The sequence below is a fragment of the Molossus molossus genome, unplaced genomic scaffold, assembly GCF_014108415.1.
Source record: "Molossus molossus isolate mMolMol1 unplaced genomic scaffold, mMolMol1.p scaffold_m16_p_21, whole genome shotgun sequence".
Classification (NCBI taxonomy): domain Eukaryota; kingdom Metazoa; phylum Chordata; class Mammalia; order Chiroptera; family Molossidae; genus Molossus; species Molossus molossus.
Window position 1 is genome coordinate 32,605,727 of NW_023425357.1, and position 23,668 is coordinate 32,629,394.

The 23,668-nt window shown below is 41.5% G+C and overlaps 1 protein-coding gene across 1 annotated transcript; it reads left to right on the forward strand.

Annotated features, from left to right (window-relative positions):
- The first annotated feature begins 15,950 nt into the window (after positions 1–15,950).
- Positions 15,951–21,418, forward strand: LOC118638515 (haptoglobin-like). The gene is made up of 5 exons (XM_036274478.1): positions 15,951–16,075; positions 17,836–17,918; positions 18,217–18,318; positions 19,517–19,591; positions 20,536–21,418. Exons 1-5 carry the CDS (start codon positions 16,071–16,073, stop codon positions 21,312–21,314), a joined length of 1,044 nt encoding a protein of 347 aa, XP_036130371.1. The 5' UTR covers positions 15,951–16,070; the 3' UTR covers positions 21,315–21,418.
- The last annotated feature ends 2,250 nt before the right edge of the window (positions 21,419–23,668 follow it).

Sequence of the window (23,668 nt, forward strand, 5' to 3'; positions counted from 1 at the left end):
CTGGCACTGAGAAAGTGTGGTTGGGAACCAATTCACACGTTCTGGGCACAGCAGGATATTATAGTCCCTGGTCCTTGATGACTAAGGAAAAGAGAGATAACCTAAAAAGAGGTGTAATAGCAGGAACATGTTTGTTTAATTTTCTTATCCAAACTAAAATTTTGAACAACATGTGCTTTTCAAGTTCAATATTCAATCACTCATTGTGTTCTAAGGTTATGTACACTCCTGGGAATATCCAGTGGTTCTCATCCCATAGCTGCTCAGTCACTCATGACCACAGTATTTCATCAATTTTTATTTTATTTTATGTATTTATTTTTATTTTTAAAAATCTTTATTGTTGAATGTATTACAGATGTTCTTCATTTTTCCCCCATTCACCCCCTCCTCCCCCCTCCCGCCTTTTCCCACACTATTGTCTGTGTCCATTGGTTATGCATATAAGTTCTTTGGTTTATTTCCTCCCACCCCCAAACCCTTTTCTTTTTGAGGTTTTTCAGTCTAGCAATGAATTTGTACTTCTTAATCCCTTCACCGTTTTCATCCATTCCCCCAACCCCACTCCCATCTGGCAACCAACAAAATGTTCTCTATCTATGAGAATGTTTCTGTTCTGCTTGTTCATTTTGTTTGTAGATTCCATTGTCAATAGATATATATTCATTGCCATTTTGTTTGTTCATGTTTTTTATCTTTTTCTTCAACATTTCATATAATAATGGTTTGGTGGTGATGAACTCCTTTAGCTTTTCCTTATCTGGGAAACTCTTTATATGGCCATTGATTCTAAATGACAGCTTTGCAGGATAGAGTAATCTTGGTTGTAGGTTCTTGCTTTTCATCACTCTGAATATTTTTTGCCACTCCCTTCTGGCTTGCAAAGTTTCTTTTGAGAAATAAGTTGACAGTCTTATGGGAACTCCCTTGTAGGTAACGAACTGCTTTTCTCTTGCTGCTTTTAAGATTCTCTCTTTGTCTTGAACCTTTTGCATTTTGATGATGATGTGTCTTGGTGTGAGCCTCTTGGGGTTCATCTTGTTTGGGACGCTCTGTGCTTCCTGGACTTGTATGTGTGTTCCTTTCACCAAGTTAGGCAAGTTTTCTGCCATCATTGTTTCAAATAGGTTTTCGATTTCTTGTTCTCTCTCTCTTCTCCTTCTGGCACCCCCAAGATGCGAATGTTTGTATGCTTGAAGTTGTCCCAGAGGCTCCTTACACTATCCACACTTTTTTGGATTCTTTTTTCTTTTTGCTGTTCTGATTGGGTGTTTTTTGCTTCCTTATATTCCAAATCGATGGTTTGCTTCTTGGCTTTACCTACTCTACTATTGATTCTATGTAAATTATTCTTTATTTCAGTTAGTGCCTCCTTCATTTCTGACTTTGCATCCTTCATTTCTGACTGGTCCTTTTTTATGCTCTTGAGGCCCTCACTAAATTCACTGAGGTTCTCACTAAGTTCACTGACCATCCTTATAAGCAGTATTTTGAACTCAGCATCTGTTAGGTTGCTTATCTCCATTTTGCTTAGTTCTTTTCTTGGGGTTTTGTTCTGTTCTTTCATTTGGGACCTGTTTCTTTGTCTCCTCATTTTGGCTGCCTCCCTGTGTTTGTTTCTGTGTATTAGTTAACGAGAGGTATGGGGCTATCTGAGACCAGATGCTGCTTGTTTGAAAGACTTTAGAAAAACCTGAAGCAGGATCCAAGACAGGCCAATCCTATGGTTAAGTAACTGGCAACAGCTTGGGTGGGCCTGAAAGTTGGGTGGGGTGGGGCGGGGCCTCAGGGAATCACCAGGGTGGGGCTACCAGTGTGAGCCAGGTTGCTGGAGTCCCAGATATGGCGACTGTCTGCCGCCCCAGGGAAGGGCTCACCAAAGCACGTTTGTCCCGAAGAAAGCCCCCTCGCCAGCCCTCGCTCCAATGCCAAACAGTTCAGTTCTTCCCTGTATGTCTCTGGTGCCCCTGGAGCTGCCTCCCCTCCAAGCTTAGAGGAAGTGAGTCTGATAAGTTTGTGTGCGGGCCCTTTAAGGAGCTGCCTGGGGCTCCAGCCGCCTCAGCTTCCCTGAGCCTCAGTTCCCGCTGGTTTTTCCAGCCAGAAGTTATGGGGATTCTCTTCCTGGCACTGGAACCCTGAGTGGGGAGTCTGGTGTGGGACGGGGACCCCTCAGTCCTCAGGGAGGACCTTCCCAGTTGAGGGATCCTTCTGATTTTTATCCACCACACGTGGGTGTGGCACCAGCCCATCCGCTTCCGCCCCTCCTACCAGTCTCGATGTGGCTGCTGCTTTAATTCTGTAGTTGTAGGCCTTCCATTCAGCTTGATTTCAGGCGGTTTTGAATGATGGTTGTTCTGTAGTTTAGTTGTAACTTCGATGTGGTTGTGGGAGGAGAGGATACTGCGTTTACCTACGCCGCCATCTTGACCGGAAGTCCTCATCAATTTTTAGATGCAGATTATTTTTCCATTTTTAACATCTTTGAAATTGAAATAGCATCTTACATTGATGGCATCTTTTTTTTTTTTTTTTATCCTTACCCCAGGACATTTTTTCCATTTATCTTCAGACAGATCCGAAGGGAAGGAGAGAAGGGGGGAGAGAGAAATATCCGTGTGAGAGAGACACATCGACTGGTTGCCTCCTGTGTGACCCTGATCAGGGCTGGGGATGGACTGCAACCCAGGTATGTGCCCTTGGCCAGAATCTAACCCGGGACTTATTGGTCCACAGGCCGATGCTCTAACTGCTGAGTCAAGCTGGCCAGGCCATTGATGGCATCTTAAGCATTTTGCTAGAGTTTAATTGGCAAAATTTTTCCTTTCCTATAATTCATAGCCTATTAAATTTGATGAAATATGACAATGGTTCCCAAACTTTGCTATAAAGAATCACCTAGCTATCCTTAAAAATTACTAATGCTTGGTTCCCACCTCCATTCATTCTGATGTAGTAAGTGTGGGATACAACCTGGGCATTAGGACTTTGTTTTTTTTCAGGTGAGAATTTATTTTTATTTTTTATAAGAGAACATTTATTTGGAAAATAGGTAGAAGAAGTAATTTGTAGAAGAAATGGGCTTAGGAAACAAGTTATAGAGGTAAAGGAAGGGCCTTTGGAGCTTGGGAGTGAGGAAGGTAATGGTAATGCTCCTGGGGAGAGGCAGGGGAAGGGGAAAGGAAAAGGCTAGGGCATAGGCATCAGGATTTTTAAAAGGTCCCAAGAGATTCTAAAGTACAGCAAAGTTTGGGAATTATTAAAACATACTATTTCTTTAAGTTTTTTCACCTCCTAGGTTTCATGAATAACATCCTTATAGATTCTGCTTATTATATTTGGCATACTCCTCTGTTTCAATGAATGATGTCTTTCCAACTGCATCCACTAGTCGTTCTTTATATTCTCTTCAGAATGTCAGGTCCAGGAGGACAGGGATTTTGTCTGATTTGTTCTCTGTTACATCCTCAGCATCGAGCACACGTAGGTATACTGTAGACATTGATAAAGATTCGATGAATCCTTCTTTATACAGGAGTGGGAAAAATAGGTTTACAATTTTGAGAGTATATGAAACACAGAGTCTGTCTTGTATTATTATTTAGTAATTATTTTATTTTCCATACAAACAACTGTAAACCTACTTTTGCCCACCCCTGTATTTAGTCCCCTGATAAACTCATCCCTCACACAATTTCCAGTAAAAGTGTTATATTTAGATGATTTCCAAATCTGGTCCTTTGCTTCCAGTGGTCATCTTTCAAGCCCAAATTTCAAATAAAATTTATTTCAAAACTTGAGCTCAATGTTTTCTCTTTTCATCCAAATCCTATCCACTGCATCCGTTTCCTTCCTGAGTCTCAAGCTTTTAAACTTGAATTATTTTTGAGCCTTGTTTTTCCTTTATCCTCCTCATGTGCAGTTACTCACTGAGTCCTGCAATTTGTTTTTCTGAAAATTCTCTTTAATTTATTCCTTCCACAACACTGAATTTATCTCATTGACTTTTATTATTATTTATTTATTTATTTTTTATCCTCACCCGAGGACATTTTTCCATTTTTTTGTTCAGATAGAGTGGGAGGGAGAGAGAGAGAGAGAGAGAGAGAGAGAAACATCGATGTGAAAGGGACACATCGAGTGGTTGCCACCGCACGACCCAACCAGGGCCGGGGACAAACTGCAACCAAGGTACATGCCCTTAGCGGGAACTGAACCCGGTCTCTCTGGACCGTAGGTCAACGCTCTAAGCACTTAGCCAAACTGGCCAGGGCTCATTGACTTTTATTTACTCACATTTCAAATGATCTCATACCCACATGCTAGCAATGGGCTTTAAAAAATACTTATGAGAGTTAGAATATACAGATGTAAAGTACATGGAGAAAACTGCATAAAGGAGGAGAGCACTTGAGGTCTTGCTCCCCAGCATATGTTGTCAGTTTGGCTCAAATAAACTCTTACAAAAATTCTTTAAAAACTAGCATAAAGGATGGGAGAAGATAAAGACAATTAAATTGCTGGCAAGTTCTTATATTACTTTGGAAGTGGTAAAGGTATTAACTTAAATTGTACAAAGTTGAGGATGCATATCTTAAAATATTTGGGGTAACTACTAGAAAAATAATACAAGAATATTAACAAAATAAACTAATAGAGGGGAAATTTTTTTTTAAAATCCTGAGTAATAAAAAAGAGACAGGAAAGAATAAAAAAAAAGAACTTATAGATCAAATATAAAGCAAATAGCACAATGGTAGACTTAAAACCAACTCTATTAGTAATTATATTAAATGTAAATTAAAATATATGCCACAAAAACACTAACCAAAAGAAAGTTGGTATAGCTTGATTAATATTAGACTGAGAGACTTTATGGCAAAAAGAATTACTAGATATAAATAAGGACATTTCATAAGGACAGAATTAATTTAAAAGAAAGACATAATGAACCTCAATTTGTATGCACCTAATAACATAACTTAAAGAAAAAATAGACAAATTCACAACCCTTCTTTCAGTTACGTACTAATACAAAAAGCATGAAAAATCAGTAAGGATATAGAAGACTTGAATAGCACAAAGAACAAACTTAACTTAATTGACATACTATAGAACACTACACTCAAGAACTGTCGCCCTGGCAAGTTTGGCTCAGCGGTTAGAGCGTCGGCCTGTGGTCCAGAGAGACCCGGGTTCGGTTCCTGCTAAGGGCATGTATCTTGGTTGCAGTTTGTCCCCAGCCCTGGTTGGGTCGTGCGGGTGGCAGCCACTCAATGTGTCCCTTTCACGTCGATGTTTCTCTCTCTCTCTTCCTCTCTCTCCCTCCCACTCTATCTGAACAAAAAGTGAAAAAATGTCCTTGGGTGAGGAGAAAAAACAAAACAAAACTGTTATCTTCTCAAGAACACATGGAACACTTATCCAAATAGGTCATATACTAAGCCATGAAGCAAGACTCAATAAATTCCAAAGGATGAAATCACATGGAACATATTCTCTGACAACCATGGAGTTAAACTAGAAATCAATAATAAAAAGATACATTTAAAATCTCTAAATATTTGGAATATAAACAACATACTTCTAACTAAATTACAGAACAAATAAGACATAAAAGGAAAATTAGAAAATATTTTAAACTGATTAAACAGTACAATATAGTAAAGCTAATGGGATATAGGTAAAGCAACATACAGGGAGGAATATACAGTCAAAATGCATGTATTAGAAATGGAAAGGTAAAATAGATATGTTTCTATTTTAATAAGATAAAAAAACTAAAGTAAAATATGAGGAAATAATAAAGATAAGAGTGAAAATCATTGAAATAGAAAGGAGACAAACAACAAAAGAAATCAACTAAGGCAAATGTTTAAATTTTGAAAAGATTAATAAAATTGACAGATCCCTAGTGAGATTTTTCAAGAAAAAAAAGAAAGGGAGCACAAATGATCAATATCAGGAACAAAAAGGGGAGCATGAGTATTAATTTTACTGATATTAAATATATAATAAAGTAGTGTTGGGAAGAGCTTTATGACAGTAAATTTGACAACTATGCTGAAATGGGCAAATTTCTAGACAAACACAATCTACCACAAGAAAAAATAGAAAATCCAAATAGTCTTTTATCTGTTAAATAAATTGATCTGAAATTTAAAATCTTCCCACAAGAAAACTACAGGCTTATCTGGATTCACTGGCAAATTCCTCCAAATAATTAAGAAAGAAATAATATCAATTTTACACAAATTCTTTTATGTAACAGAAAAATAGGAAACACTCCCAAACTTGCATTAAGAGATCAACATAACCTTAATATGAAATCCTGATAAAGATATTACAATAAAGAAAATTATAGACCAATATTTCTCATTAACTCAGATGGAAAAATTCTAAAAAATAACCAGTAAATCTAACCCAGCAATATATAAAACTTATACTATATAACGAGAATTTAAGTTTATTCCAGAAATGCAAGGTTGGTTTAACATTCAAAAATTGGTCAATGTAATTCACCACATTAACAAAATAGATAGATGATCTTAATGAATAAAGAAAACATATCTGACATGTCTTTATGTTAAAAATAAAACAAACTAGGAATAGAAAGGAACTTCCTTAATCTGATAAGGGATATCTATAAAACAACAACAACAATACAAGCCAAGCTGGTGTGGCTCAGTGGTTGAGCATTGACTCATGCACCAAGAGGTTGCCAGTTTGATTCCCAGTCAGGGCACATGTCCAGGTTGTGGGCCAGATCCCCAGTGGGGGGCATGCAGGAAGGCAGTCAATCGATGTTCTCTCTCATCCATGTTTCTATCTCTCTCTCCCCCTCTCTCTAAAATCAATAAGCAAAACAAATCAAAAAACAATAGGAGCTTAGAGTAACATAATCTTTTTTTATATTATTTTATTTATTTATATTAAACAATTTTTTTATTTATTAATTTGTTTTGGTAACAGATGTTTCTCATTTTTCCCCCATTGACACCCTCCTCCCCTTCCCCCCATCCTATCCCCATCTCTGTTGTCTATGTTCATTGGTCATGCATACATGCATGTAAGTTCTGTGGTTTATCTCTTCCCCCACAAGTCCCCCCTCCTCTGAGGCTTGTCAGCCTGTACCCTACACCTCCATGTCTCTAGGTTAACTTTGTTTGGCAGCTTATTTAGTTCATTATATTCCACAAATAATTGAGATCATGTGATATTTGTCTTTCTCTGCTCGGCTTGTTTCGCTTAGAATGATACTTTCCAGGTACCTCCATGTAGTCTCAAGGGATAAGAGATCTTGCTTACAGATGCATAGTATTCCATTGTGTACATGTACCACAGCTTTTTAATCCACTCATCTACTGATGGACACTTGGGTTGTTTCCAGATCTTAGCTATTGTAAATAGTGCTGCTATGAACATATGGGTACATATATTCTTCCTTATTGGTGTTTCAGGCTTCTTAGGGTATATTCCTAGAAGTGGGATCACTGGGTCAAATGGAAGTTCAATTTTTAATTTTTTGACGTAACACCATAGTGTTTTCCACAGTGGTTGCACCACTCTGCATTCCCACCAGCAGTGTACTAGAGTCCCCTTTTCTCCACACCCTCGCCAGCACTTGTTTGATGATTTGTTGATGGTGGCCATTCTGACAGGTGTGAGGTGATACCTCATTGTTGTTTTAATTTGCATCTCTCTCTGATGATTAGTGATGTTGAGCATTTCTTCATATGTCCCTTGGCCATTTGTATGTCCAAGTAACATAATCTTAAGAGTGAAATTCTGAATGCTTTGTCCCTCTCTACATTTGGGAATAAGACTTGGAAGCGCGCTCCCCACTTATATTTAAGATTATAATGAAAATCTTAGCGCAGTAAGGTGAGAAATAGAAATAAAAGGTATAGCCCTGGCCAGTTTGGCTCAGCGGTTAGAGCGTCGGTCTGCGGTCCGGAGAGACCCGGGTTCGGTTCCCGCTAAGGGCACGTACTTCGGTTGCAGTTTGTCCCCGGCCCTGGTTGGTCGTGCGGGTGGCAGCCACTCGATGTGTCCCTTCACGTCGATGTTTCTCTCTCTCTCTCCCTTCCTCTCTCTCCCTCCCACTCTATCTGTACAAAAAATAGAAAAATATCCTCGGGTGAGGATAAAAAAAAAAAAAAAAAAAAAGAAAAAAGAAATAAAAGGTATAAAGTTTAGAAAAGAAGAAGTAAAAGAGTCATTACTTGCAGTTGACAAAATTGTGTAACTAAAAAATTTAGAACATTAATCAAACTATTAGATTTAGCCTGGCTGGGTATGGCTCAGTGGATTGAATGTCGTCCCATGGACTGAGAGGCCTGGGTTCAATTCTTGGTCAGGGCACATGACTGGGTTGCTGGCTCAATTCCCAGTAGGGGGCATGCAGGAGGCAGCTGATTGATGTTTCTCATCGATATTTCTATCACTCTCCCTTCCTTTCTCTCTAAAAGAGCAATAAAAACATATATATATATATATATATATATTTTTTTTTTATCCTCACCCGAAGACATTTTTCCATTTTTTGTTCAGGTACAGTGGGAGGGAGAGAGAGAGGAACAGAGAGAGAGAGAGAGAAACATCGACGTGAAAGGGACACATCGAGTGGCTGCCACCTGCACGACCAACCAGGGCCGGGGACAAACTGCAAACGAGGTACGTGCCCTTAGCAGGAACCGAACCCGGGTCTCTCTGGACCGCAGGCTGACGCTCTAACCGCTGAGCCAAACCGGCCAGGGCTAAAAACATATTTTAAAAAATCATTAGATTATATTAGTGTATTTACCAATGTGGCTGAATAGGTCAATATACAAAAATCAACTGTAGTTTTCTATATTAGTAATAAGTAATTAACAGTTAAATAAAAATATTTAGAATAGCATAAAAATAAAACACTGAGGAATAAATCTAATGAAAAAGGTTGCAAGAGATCTATACTAAAATGTATAAGGCATTGAAATTAAAGACAACCAAAGTAGCCCTGGCTGGTTTGGCTCAGCGGTTAGAGTGTTGCCTGCGGTCCAGAGAGACCCGGGTTCAGTTCCCGCTAAGGGCACGTACCTCGGTTGCAGTTTGTCCCTGGCCCTGGTTGGGTCGTGCGGGTGGCAGCCACTCGATGTGTCCCTTTTGCGTCGATATTTCTCTCTCTCTCTCTCTCCCTCCCACTCTATCTGAACAGAAAATGAAAAAATGTCCTTGAGTGAGGATAAAAAAAAAAAGAACACAGAAATAGACCAACACATATGATGTCACCTTATTTTATTTTTATTTTTTTTATCCTCACCCGAGGACATTTTTCCATTTTTTGTACAGATAGAGTGGGAGGGAGAGAGAAGAAGAGAGAGAGAGAGAAACAGCGAGGTAAAGGGACACATTGAATGGCTGCCACCCGCACGGCCAACCAGGACCAGGGACAAACTGCAACCGAAGTACATGCCCTTAGCGGGAATCGAACTCGGTTCTCTCTGGACTGCAGGCCGACGCTCTAACCGCTGAGCCAAACTGGCCAGGGCGATGTCACCTTATTTTTAACAAAGATACCACTGCAATTTAGGGCCAAGGATGATCATATTAGTAAATGATACTGAATCAATTGCATATCTACATGGAAAAAAACAAACATAAATTTTCATCTCACATCATGTACAACCATTAATTTCACATGAACCATAGACCTAAATGTGAGAGGTAAAGCAATAAACTTCTAGAATTAAACACAGGAGAATATTGTCATGACCTTGTAGGCAAGGATTTCATAATGAGGATACAAATATAACATAAAATTAAAAAGCTAGTAAACTAGGACTTATTAAAATTAAGAACTCATGTTCATCAAAATACATGACTAAGAGAGTGAAAAGACAAGACATAAAATAGATGTTTACAAAACATTTATCTAATAAAAGACTAGTATTTAGAATATCTTTTTAGAAAACTACAAATCACCATGGAAAAGACATAGAAAGAGGGGATCTAACTGGACCAATAAGAATATAAAAGATGCTCTCTATATATCATTTTATATCCAGGAAATGCAAATTAAAGCCATCATTATATTTTACTGCATATACATTAGAATGGCTAAAATTAAAATGCATTGGCAAGGATATGGAGCAACTGTAACTTTGATATTTTGCTGGTGGGAGTGTATACTGGTGAACTGTTTGGCAGTATCTATTAAATCTAAACATATGCCTATCAAATAACACAACAAGGTATTTATCCATGAGGAATGAGTGCATGTATCCATCAAAAGACATGGGCAAGTATGTTCATAGCAACTTTATTTATAATAGCCTCAAACTGGAATCAATTCAAACATTCATAAACAGGAGAATGGATAAATCAATAGTGATTTATTCATACAGTGGAATATTTCTCAGCAATAACAGAGAAGTAAACTAATGTGACAACATGGATGATTCTCACAGATATAATGATGGGCAAAAGAAGTCAGAAACAAAGAACAACTACTATTTGATTCTATTTATACAAAGTTCAAGAACAGGAGAACTATTCTATCATGATAGAAATCAGAACAGTGGCTTTTGGGGGAGTGGGTAAAGAACAGAAAGTAGTCTTCTGGGGCGCTAGAATTATTCTCGATCTTGATCTGAGTGTTGATTACACAGGTGTTATCATACATCAAGATTCATTGAGCTGAACACTTAAGATTTGATGTTTTTAGTAAATGATACCACATTAATTATATATCCATGTGAAATTAAATGAGCCTAACCTCCTACTTCACTTCCCTGTGTGTATGTAAGATCTTTGTAACAGACAAATTAAAGTCATCTTAAATTCCCAACAATGAGAAAATATTTAAAGTATATATGATACATTCTTAAGTTAAAAATATGATATGGGATTAAAAAGTTTTAAAGAGGTTTGCTGTAACATGGGAAATGCCTACAACGCTGGATGAAAAAGGCAGACCGCAAAAATTCTGTATAACGAGTGATTAAAACTATGTAAAAATGTGTGCAGAGAAAACCTGGAAGAAAATAACAATGAAGTGTTAATAGTGGTTATTGGTTGTCTTTGTGTGGTAGACTATTTTATTTTTATTTTTATGCAGCTTTCAAAATTTCAAGACTTTAAAAATATTCATTTTAGAGAGAGGAAGGGAGAGAGAAAGAAACATTGATTTGTTTTCCATTTATTTCTGCATTCATTGATTTTTTCTTGTAGGTGCCTTGATGGGAGATTGAACCTGCACTTTGGCGTTTTGGGATGATGCTCTAACCAACTGAACTACCTAGCCAGGGCCTCAAGACTTTTGTAATGGCAGAATAAAGTTTTAAATATATTTTTTTCTGCGACTTCTCTCCCAGGAGTGCCCCATGCCCTTCCCCTCCGCCTCTTCTTCGCCCCAAGTGCATTACCTTTACCTTTTTATCTCCTAAGTGCCAAGGCTTCCCCAACTCCTTTTTCCCCTCTGTAACTTGTTTCTTTCTTTTTTATTTATTATTGCAGATAGAGTGGGAGGGAGAGAGAGGAAGAGAGAGAGAGAAACATTGGCGTGAAAGGGACACATCGAGTGGCTGCCACCCGCACGACCAACCAGGGCTGGGGACAAACTGCAACCGAGGTACATGCCCTTAGCGGGAACCGAACCAGGGTCTCTCTGGACCGCAGGCCAACGCTCTAACTGCTGAGCCAAACTGGCCAGGGCTGTAACTTGTTTCTTGACCTGTTACTTCTACTCCTGTGACTTTCTAAATAAACTTTCTCTTATACTCTGAAAAACATTTTTTTTTTCCAAAATAAAAACTCTGCCCTTCAAGTCTTCTGCCAACTGTTGTCCTGCCTTATTGATGTTTTGAACTTTTCTGCTTTCTGTTCTTATATAATGTATTTGCTGCTTCCTGCAACTGGCGGCCCTGAAGCTTCTCACTTCTACCTCATCCTGTCCAGCCTTAGTCTCCAACTGGGACAGAAGGCTGTTTGGCGGGATACTCTCTATTATCAAGTAAAGAAAGGCTGTCCAGCCCTGGCCAGTTTGGCTCAGTGGTTAGAGCGTCGGCCTGCGGTCCAGAGAGACCTGGGTTCAGTTCTCACTCGGGGCACGTACCTCAGTTGCAGTTTGTCCCTGGCCCTGGTTGGTCGTGTGGGTGGCAGCCACTCGATGTGTCCCTTTCACGTCGATGTTTCTCTCTCTCTCAGCTGTCTCTCTCTCTCTCCCTCCCACTCTATCTGAACAAAAAATGGAGGAGTGTTCTTGGGTGAGGATAAAAAATAAAAAGAAAGGCTGTCCAGGGCAGGGAGGCTGTGAATGCTCTCTTGTTGTTAAAGACAAGGGGTCGGTGTAATCGAGTTCAGGTTTGTTTATAGAAAAAATGTGAATTTACATGCACCTGGTGGGTAAACAATTATTCCACAGTGGTGGTGAGGTTTCATTTCATGTATATTATGCTGGGGGGGGGGGTAGCTGCAGCCTACAGAGAACACCTCCCTCCATCATAGGACCCAAGTTCTCCCTCATTCCCCGGGGATCCACAGAAATAAAGTCCGTCCCTTCTCTCTGTGGGGTAGTAGCACCTGGGCAGGGGAGCAATAAGCCTAGGGCTATGACATTGCAAGATAGGGTTGTTAAGAGACTGAGGCTGGAGGATTTCTGTAAGGAGAGGTGATGTATCGAATGGGTGGGAGGGAGGAGAGGAAGAACATGAGGATGCCATAGGAGGGAAATGTTCCGAATTCAGTGTGAATCCTCCTCAGCCCATAGTGTGTGTTCTTGAGGAAGGGGCTTTGGAATACGTAGGGCAGTAGCCCTCTCCTTCCTGGAGGAAACTGAGAGGCAAAGAGCTGGTAAAAATAAGCTGCTACAGAAGATATAAGGAACCTAGGAAGCAAAATTCGAATCCCTTCATCCCAGATTCAGTCAGAGTAGCTCCATTTTCATGTTTCATATACGGGCTGTATCCGTCAACATTTGCTACTTAACAAGCCTTCCCAAAGCTTGATGGCTTACAACAGCAGCCCATTATTTAGCATATGATTCTGTGGGTCAGCAGTCTGGGCTGGACTAGGCTGGGTTGATCTCAGCAGGGGCACACTCATGCATCTGCAGTCAGCATCTGGGTAATTGAGGCTGGTGGGCAGGGATGCCTGGGTTCTCTTCTAAGTGACCTCTCATCCTCCAGCAATGGAATAGCTTGGGCTCATTCATAAGGCAGCCCCCAGATTCCAGGTGCAATAGGAGAAGGTGAGCCCCAATTTACTAACATGTTTTGAGCCTCTCCTTTCTGTTTGCTACTATTCCATTGGCCAAAGTGGTCACACAGCCAAACCTAGATTCAAGGGGTGGAGAAATGGGCTCCACTTTGAATGGAAGGGCTGCAATCACACTGCAGTGTGCATACAGGGACAGGGAAAGGGAAAGGTTATGGCCATTTTAAATGCAGATTCTGCCCAGCCGGTGTGGCTCCGTGGTTGAGCGTTGACTCATGCACCAAGAGGTGGCCAGTTTGATTCCCAGTCAGGGCATGTGCCCAGGTTGTGGGCTGGATTCCCAGTGGGGGGCATGCAGGAGGCGGCCAATCCATGTTCTCGCTCATCGATGTTTCTACCTCTCTCTCCCTCTCCCTTCCTCTCTCTCTAGAATCAATAATAAATAAAAATATTTAAAAAATTAAATGCAGCCCTGGCAGGTTTGGCTCAGCAGTTAGAGCGTTGGCCTGTGGTCCAGAGAGACCTGGGTTCGGTTCCCGCTAAGGGTACGTAATTCGGTTGCAGTTTGTCCCCGGCCCTGGTTGGGTCGTGCAGGTGGCAGGCACTCGATGTGTCCCTTTCACGTCAATGTTTCTCTCTCTCTCTCCCTCCCACTCTATCTGAACAAAAAATGAAAAAATGTCCTCGGTGAGGATAAAAAAAAATGGAGCTTCTCAGGCAATGCTCAGACTTACTGCATCACTCTGCAAAGAGGAGCAACTTAGCCTCTGTCAGGTGATTCCCTCTCCTTCATATTTTATTTACTTTGTTTGTTTATTTATTTATTTTTTAATCCTTACCCGAGGACATTTTTGCATTCATCCTCAGATAGAGCGGGAGGGAGAGAGGGAGAGAAAAATCAATGTGAGAGAGACAGACATTGAGTGGTCACCACCCACATGACCCTGACCAGGTCCAGGGACTGAACCACAGCCAAGGTACGTGCCTTTGACTGGAATCAAACCTGTGACTCTTTGGTCTGTGAGCCGATGCTCTAACCACTGAGAAAAACTGGCTAGGGTCCCTCTCCTTCATATTTTAAAACATTGACACTATATTACATATGATATATATATACACACACATATATATATGTGTATATATATCTTTAAAAATAAGACTCAGTAACATAATGTACATTCATGAACCTATCACCCCACCCAAAGCTGGATCATTAGCAGTAATTATCTATATTTATAACTACCTATGTACTTTTCTCCTATGCCTTCCTCCTGCCTCCCATGACAGGTAACATAGTACATTTTGTTTTCCATTTCATTAAAATTAAAAAATATGCATACCTGTACAATATGTTGCTTAGTTTTGCTTTCTTTAAAAAAAATTTTGGTACCAAGTAAGAAAGTTTACTTACTGTTTCATTTCTTGAATTTTTTATTGTGATAAAATACATAGACCACAAAATTCCTGATTTTAACAATGCTTAAGTGTATAATTCAGTGACATTAATTAAACTCACAATGTTGTGCAACCATTGCCACTGTTTAGAACTTTTCCATCAGCCCAAACAGAAAGTTTGTACCTATTATGCAATGACTCCCCATTCCTTCCTCCCTCCAGCCCCTGGTAACCTCTTATCTACTTTTTGTCTCTATAAATTTGCCTTTTCTAGATATTTCATGTAAGTGGAATCATACAATACTTGTCTTTTTGTGTCTGCTTTCTTCTTTCACTTGGCATGTTTTCAAGGTTTACTCATGTGGTAGTGTGTATCAGAACTTCATTCCTTTTTATAGGTGAATAATACTCTGTTGTATGTATATGCCACCTTTTGCGTATCCATTCATTTGTTGAAGGACACCTGCGTTTTTTTCTACCTTTGGCTATTGTGAATCATACTACAATAAACATTAGCAATAATCTCTGTTTGAGTCTCTGTTTTCAATTATGGTGGGTATATTCCCAGAGGTAGAATTGCTAGATTATATGACAATTCTATGTTTAACTTTTTTTTTTTTTATCCTCACCCAAAGACATTTTTTTTTTTTTTTTCATTTATCTTCAGATAGAGTGGGAAGGAGAGAGGAAGGAAGAGAGAGAGACATATCGATGTGAGAGAGACACATTGACTGGTTGCTACCCACACCACCCCAACCGGGGCCAGGGACAAACTGTAACCCAGGTACGTGCCCTTACGACGGGAACCGAACCCGAGACTCTCCGGTCCGAGGGCCGACACTCTAACCGTTGAGCCAAACTGGCCAGGGACTATGTTTAGCTTTTTGAGGAACCATTCAACTGTTTTCCACAGAAATGACACCATTTCATTCATGTTCAATCAGAGAACACAATAAATACATTTTACTTATTTCAGGGTGGAGTGCTTTTAAGCAATAGGGAGATGTCAACACAGGATAGGGGAAGTGATCGTGAAAAGGAAATGCTTTCTTTAGAGCCCTGTCTCAGCCAGGTTGTAGGAATATCTGTAAGGGGTTTGAAATAACACAAAGGGCTTTTTTTTTTTCAGTGCTGAACACCCTCCAAAACAAAGATACAGACTGATGGTTTCCCGCAGCCCTGCCCAGTGGCTCATTTCAGGGAACTCCTTGGCAGCTAGCTGGGGCCATGAAGTGGCCAGGTTTCTTTGGGGTTTGTAAAAGAACATCAGAGGAAACTCAAGCATGAAGCAAGAGCTCGACTCTTAACAGGGATGTTTGTGGCTCTGTTACTGGAAAATGCCAGTGACCTTAACAAGGTTAAAGTTGTGTAGATACAGGCATTACAAAATCGAGCAGGGGTGGAGTGAGATACTGCAGGTATAAAAGCATCAGCAGCTGTACCCCACAGCACTGCTCTTCCAGAGGCAGAACAAGCCAAAGATGAGGTGAGTCCACAGCTCTGCCCACTTTCCTTTCCTTTCTCATTTTTTATCTCACCCACCTGTGCATACATCTTTTATCTACATGACAACCCAGGTGTAGGAGAAACCTACAGAACAGATGAAAAAATATAACAAAGAAGTAGGGTTAGTGGGCTAAATTATAGTGGATTAAAGGGTACAGTGTGTTAAGTCCTCTGCTTTTCTGCATCTATATGAGATAATGCTTTCCGATACTGTTGTCTTTCCCAGGAGATGTGACTTACTCTAAGGAATATCTTTTTTTCCCTTGAGGTTGTAAAGTTTTCATCTTTGTAGGAGATGACAGCAGCTTCCATGGTAGGCTTCCTGGTATTTTAAATATATTAATTAGAAGATTTTTATTTATTTAATTAATTTATTTTTGTTACAGATGTTTCTCCTTTTTTCCCCACTGATTCCCCCTCCCCCTCCCTCTAAGCTCTCTCCCCAGCTTTGTTGGCCATGTCCGTTGTTCATGCATATATGCATATAAGTTCTGTGGTTTCTCTCCCTCCCCACCCCCTCTTCTGGGGATAGTCAGTCTGTACCCCACTTCCACGTCTCTGGGACTACCTCATTCCTCAGACTGTTATGTTCATCATATTCCACAAATAAGTGAGATCATATGATACTTGTCTTTCTCTGTTTGGCTTGTTTTGCTTAGGATGACACTTTCCAGGTCCCTCCATGTAGTCTCAAAGGATAAGAGATCTTTCTTTCTTACAGCTGAAGTATTCCATTGTGTATATGTATCACTGCTTTTTTATCCATTTGTCTACTGATGGACACTTGGGCTGTTTCCAGATCTTAGCTATTGTAAATAGTGCTGCTATAAACATGGGGGTACATATATTCTTTCTGATTGGTGTTTCAGTCTTCTTAGGGTATATTCCTAGACGTGGGATCACTGGGTCAAATGGAAGTTCAATTTTTAATTTTTTGAGGTAACACCATATTGTTTTCTATAGTGAGAAGATTTTTTTTCCTTTTAAAAAGTGTATAATAAGAAAGACCAATAGTGACATATTTGGGTGACACAATTAAGGCACTTACAGTTTATCAAAATAAAAGATGTTTTGAAATGTTGAAGTAGCAAGACTAGACACATAACCAAGCAATCTCTGAAGAGCTGACATCAGCCAGTGAGATGATTAACTGGCAAATGTGGCTTGTGCATTGATGCCCATGTTCAGTCATGCTTTCAGGAAGCCAGGTATCTCCCAGGGAACCTTCTGGCATTTTGAAGTTTGATACAGCATTTCTTGAAGGCAAATTGTCATAAAATAAGAGAAACAACCATATAAGTATTTTAAATAAAATATTTTGAAAATCTTTCCTTATGGAAAATTTTCAAAAAGTAGAGAGACTAGCATAGTCAATCCCCACGTTCTCGGCTTCGGGTTTTTTACATCTTATTTGCAGTGTCCTTGTAGCCCAGTGCCCAAGGGAAGTTTCTCTTTGCTGGAAATCACAGACATTATTACTAGTTTAGTGTTTCCTGAGTGCTGCCAAAAATTGAGGTCCACACACCTGTGCGTCTTCTAGCTTGGTGGTTCCTCTCTGAAGCGTATGTAGAATTCCCAGCAGCACGGAGCTTGCTGTGCCTGGGTATACTGGGAAGCTGTAAAATATATGTATTTGATGGGTCCTAGCACTTCCATCTGGCTACGGAAGGTATGGGAGGTGTGTGTGTGTGTGTGGTGAAGGAGGGCAGCTCTGCACTCCTTCCTGTCTTCTCTCTGCAGTGCCCTGGGAGCCGTCATCGCCCTCCTGCTCTGGGGGCAGCTTTTCGCAGTGGACACTGGCAACGAGAGCACAGCTAATACAGGTAGGTCTTTGGGTTTGGGCAGGAGCTGTACATCCAAGCACTGTGTGTTTGACCCTATCAGATCTGCACCTTCTCCTCAGGAAAACCCAGACCCCCTCTCTTCCTAATCTCTGGTCTTTCAATACTACGAAGAACGTTGGGGAGTCAGCCAGAAATAAGGAAAGATTGCCCAGCCCTTGGCTTCCATTTGGAGTGGAAGGAGTTTGACATGCAGAGCATCTTCCTTTGATCTGATTTTTCATGGGTCTCTGGGAGCACATTCTGAATATTAACCTCCTCTTCCTGTTTTTGTTTGCAGATGACAGCTGCCCAAAGCCCCCTGAGATTGCACATGGCTACGTGGAGCACTCGGTTCGCTATCAGTGTAAGAACTACTACAGACTGCGCACAGAAGGAGATGGTGAGACCTGGGCCAGTGTCCCCGTGTCCTCCCCTTCCTGACATTTCCATGATGGATGGAGTCAGGGGTGATAGGCTAGGAAATTCATGTGTTATCCTTGGAGCCAGGAGATGTAGATTCTAATAAGGGTTTTGTTACCAGTGCTGTGGCCTTTTGGGAAAATTGACTTTGCTCAGCCTCAAGTTTTGTCTTTTGTTAAGGGGAGGTGACGCCATGCAGCCTACCCATCTCAGAGTGAGATCTACATCTACAAAGGATGTGGCAAAAGAACAAACGATGGTATGGTGATGCATTGGTAGTCCTTGCCTTAGTGAGCACTGCTCCTGGCACTATTAAGTGCTTTACATTTATTTGCTCACATAGTCCTCCCAATGCCCCTTTACAGAGATACTACTACTGTTTGCTGAGGAGGAAACTGAGACACAGAGAGGTACTTGCTCAAGATCAGGTAGCCTATAAGAGGTAGAGCCAGGATTTGGACCCTGATGCCTACCCTGCACTGTCTCACCATGACCATGACCACAACCCTGTCCAGCTGGGTTATGCTGGTGCCCCCCAGCACCTGGCTTCTAGTACAGTGCTCCTCTGTTCCTCCTCTCCCCTGCCCCTCCCTCATCTTCCTCCTCCTTCTCTAACTCTTCTCGTCTTCTTTTTTTTAATCCTCATCTGAGGACATTTCTCTATTTATCTTCAGTCAGAATGAGAGGGAGAGAAAGGGAGAGAGAGAAACATCGACGTGAGAGGAACACACTGACTGGTTGCCTTCTGCACGACCCCAACCAGGGCCAGGGATGAACCACAACCAAAGCACATGCCCTTGGCTGGAATTGAACCCACAACTCATTGGTCCATGGGCCGACACTCTACTGCTGAGCCAAACTGGCCAGGGCTCAAACTCTTCTCTTTAAATACCTTCTCTCACCTGGGTTCGGTTCCCGCTAAGGGCACGTACTTCGGTTGCAGTTTGTCCCCGGCCCTGGTTGGTCATGCGGGTGGCAGCCACTCGATGTGTCCCTTCACGTCGATGTTTCTGTCTGTCTCTCCCTTCTTCTCTCTCCCTCCCACTCTATCTGTACAAAAAATGGAAAAATATCCTCGGGTGAGGATAAAAAAAAAAAAAATAAATAAATACCTTCTCTCCCCATACGAAATCCAGATTGAATTTCTCTTTTGGCTCATTGCTTTCATTTTGTTTCAGGAGTGTACACCTTAAACAGTGAGAAGAAGTGGACAAATAAGGCCCTTGGAGAGAAGCTTCCTGAATGTGAAGCAGGTAGGAAGCCAAGGGCCTGGGAAGCAGACCAAGGGCAGGTGTTGAGGGGCCAGTGCTCGGGTAGGCATCTTGTTCGGAATGTCCTAGAGGCACATGCCCCTCTTGTGTGGCTTCCGCTGAGCATACAAAAGCCAAGACCTGGGATGAGGGAGAACCACACATGGCTGGCAGAGAACTGAGTAGTTAGGTGATGATTCCTTTAAAAAGTCGACTAAGGCTCTTGTTTTTTCAGGCCTACAGGGCATTGACTGACTCCACTGTGTGCACTGCCCCCAGGGGGTCAGGGGACCCTTTGTGTATAGATAATCCACCCAGAGAGCCTAGGATTTAAGGGTAAAGCCAGCTCCAGGAAGAACTAGTCAAGGGAGGACACCACTAAACCTTAATCCATGGAAGTATGACAAGGCTGGGGATGGATTAGGACTCGTTTCTTGTTATAAGAGCTATTGTTCTCTCCTTTTCCCTCTTGGAACAAGAGGATTTTGCCTACTGTCTCCTGCTATTAGTGTCGTGGAACTGCTCACCTGCCTTGTATTAGTTGCTGTATCTATAAAAGCTGAGTTCTGGCCAATGCTGTTATAGAGCCCTCTTTATTCAGAGAGAATAAGTTAGTATAGCTCCTCACCATTATGACTTTCAAGGAATTTTGGACATGTCCTTTTTGTGTTAAACTGTTTAATATACATACAGGGTCTCCAAATCTCAGCATTGCTTGCTTCTTTTGTGAGTTAGCAAAGCAGGAATTAGGACTCTGCCTTAGTGATGAAAACAATTGATGGTAAACATTGGAAACAAGAGGACAGATGGCAAAGCAAACCGTGCAAATAGTCCCGGCTCTGAACAAATGAACAATGCTAATTTAGACAGCAGGATAGCCAAACCCACCCTCCCTTACTGGGAGATTCTTATGTTTCTGTTCATGATTTCCTTGTTCTCCTTGACAGTCTGTGGAAAGCCCAAGAACCCAGTGGACCAGGTCCAGCGGATCCTGGGTGGATCGGTGGATGCCAAAGACAGCTTTCCCTGGCAGGCTAAGATGGTTTCCCACCATAATCTCACCTCAGGGGCCACACTCATCAATGAACAATGGTTGCTGACCACAGCTAAAAATCTCTTCCTGGGTCATACGGAAGATGCAAAAGCAAAAGACATTGCCCCTACTTTAAGACTCTATGTGGGAAAAAATCAGCTAGTGGAGATTGAGAAGGTGATTCTCTACCCTAACTACACCCAGGTTGACATCGGTCTCATTAAACTCAAACAGAAGGTGCCTGTTGGTGAGAAAGTAATGCCCATTTGCCTACCTTCAAAAGATTATGTGGAAGTGAAGCGCATGGGTTATGTGGCTGGTTGGGGACGAAATGCCAACTTTAATTTTACTGAGCTACTGAAGTACGTCATGTTGCCTGTGGCTGACCAGGACAGCTGTGTAGAGCACTACGAAAAGAGCACAAAACCCGAAGAGAAGCAACCAAAGAGCCCTGTAGGGGTGCAGCCCATACTGAATGAACACACCTTCTGTGCTGGCCTGTCCAAGTACCAGGAAGATACTTGCTATGGCGATGCTGGCAGCGCCTTTGCTGTTCACGACACGGATGATAACACCTGGTATGCAGCTGGGATCCTGAGCTTTGATAAGAGCTGTAGGGTGGCTGAGTACGGTGTGTATGTGAGGGTGCACTCCATCCTGGACTGGGTTCAGAAAACCATAGCCGAGAACTAATGCAAGGCTGGAAGCTCTTGCCTGAAAGCTAGATTTCACTCTGGAAGATGGGAAACTGGGTGGGAGTGGAGGGGATAAAACCTGGTGTGAAACTGATGGGCTCTAGCCCTGAGTTGGTTAATAAAGGGCTTTCTTTTAACTCATTTCTGTGCTTTTTTTTTTTTTTTTTTTTTTTTTAAGGCTTAGGCCTTTTTATCCTCATTTATGGTACAGCAGCATCCAAGTGGCACAGTGTCTACTTGGGAATGTGGCAGAAGACACCTAGGGTGATACAAGCTGTCCCACTGTGGGGATCACACTCATTGACCGAGTGCCTACTGAGGCAGGCCTCAGAAAAGTCACTGTTATCCTTGTTTTACAGACAAGGGAACAAACACTCAGAGAAGTTAAGTGATTTACTTAAGGTTACACAGCTACTAAGTGGGGAAGCTGAACCCTGAACCTAGGTCTGTCTGAATACAAACCCTGAGCTCTTTTCACTGTATCCCTTTGCTTCTCCCAAGTGAATGAGAAAGGGTGAAGGCCTGGAGATGAAGATGCTAGATCAAAATGGGATGAAAACAAGTGTTTGACACAGACATTTATGGTTCAACACACCAGCACCTCAGAAAACAAAGATGGTGTAAAGGCAGGCTCTCTGGACTTGCTGGGTCCAAATCATTGCTTGGCCATAAATTTGCCAAGTGCCTTAAGTTCCCTGGTCTTTTCCATGAGGGGCTTAATCCAGATGATCTTTAAAGTCTTTGCCAGCAATAACATTCTGGGACTCAGTAAAGGGTTAGTCATCATTATGGAATGTCCCTGTTTTAATAACTTTGAAGAATTCTTGCTCTTCCAGGTCCCCTGGCACAAACTGCCACCATTTGGGCAAATTTTATGGGACTATTGGTACTGACTTTCTAGAATGAGAGATAGATGTAAAGTGGGAGGGAAATGGGCCAGGCAGCATGTGACCTGTTTGGCAACCATCAACCTTGTTGCCAACAGAAACTCAGTTCCACGCAGGACAGCACTGTCACTGCAAGCCCTCCCCCCTTGCCAGGTGCTTTTCCCAGCCTTTTCTGCAGGGAGAGGTGACCATACAACCTGGTTCTGACTAACATGACATAGAAGGAAGACTGCTGGGCACCTCTATGTCCTTCACTGATGAAGAGAGCCACTCCAGAAACAGGAAAGACAAAACCCTGTCATCACCACCTCCATGTTCTCCTCTCCCCTGCTTTTATGGAAATCATGATGCGTGGAACTGCAGCATCCATATTAGGACCATGAGACTACCAGCATTGGTATGAAGAATGAATATGCTGAGAAGAACAATAAAAAGAACCTGGGTCCCTGGTGATGTTATTGAGCTACTCTAGACCTGCCTCCCTCCAGACTTCTATGAAAGAATAAAACATCTTGATTGCCTGTGACATTAGCTGGATTTCCTGTCACTCACAGCCTAAATCACACAGTATTTGATGTAAGTGCTCAGATACCAGCAACAACTCAGAACTTGCATGCATAAAATTCTTGTATCTTCTTTCCTCCTGAGGGTCTTAGGGAATATTTCTCTGAAGTCTTGATTTGTTTTTGTTCCTACTGTAGTTGCTTTCCATCCCACAAGTATCTATTGAGTGCATATTTTATGCTCTGTCCCACTTCAGATGCTGTGTAAATATAAATGACCCCTGGATGGGCATAAAGGCTTCTTAGAGGAGGCAATGCCAGATCCTTAAAGGAAAATAGGAGGTACTCCTGCTGAAAGGGAAAGATGTTTCAGAGGAGGGCCCAGAGGAAGAAGGCCCGAGGACTTGGAGATGGCAGGGAGCATTCAGAGAGCCACAGAGTGCAGGTCCCCAGGAGGCAGGCAGGAGGTACTGCTGGGAGGAAGGCAGAAAAGATAAGTGAACTGAGAAAATGTCTAAGGTTTTCTCATTATTTTTGTCCAGAGTGGAGACCAGAAGCCATGTAATACAATCACATAATTCTTCAAGAAAACTGGGTAGCTTATTTTTCCAGAAAACTTAGTGCTTAAGGCACTGCCTGAAGAAAAAGGTATAACTGTATTCTAAGAGGCTTTTAAAAATGTTTGTATAATTTTTCAGTTTCTGGCTATTATCTCCTCCATAGATTTAGAATACAGTTGAGCCTTGTTTAGGGTGGTTAATCAGTTCCAGACTCTACTGCGATAAATGACTTTCCGCGAAGTAGGATTCTTTTACATACAGTCGTCCCTCGCCACTTCGCGATAGAGTGAAAGTCGAAGTGCAAAGTGGTGAGGGACGACAGTATAGGTCTAAGTCCTTCATGGGTCCACTAGCTCTGACTGTTGAAAATTATCAGTAGATCCACAGAATACATGCGAGAAC

Bases quoted from the DNA above. Each gene is read 5' to 3' on its own strand.
- LOC118638515 (XM_036274478.1), top strand. The intron at 18,319-19,516 runs GTGAGACCTGGG...ATTTTGTTTCAG, and splicing joins ACTGCGCACAGAAGGAGATG to GAGTGTACACCTTAAACAGT. The intron at 19,592-20,535 runs GTAGGAAGCCAA...TCTCCTTGACAG, and splicing joins GCTTCCTGAATGTGAAGCAG to TCTGTGGAAAGCCCAAGAAC.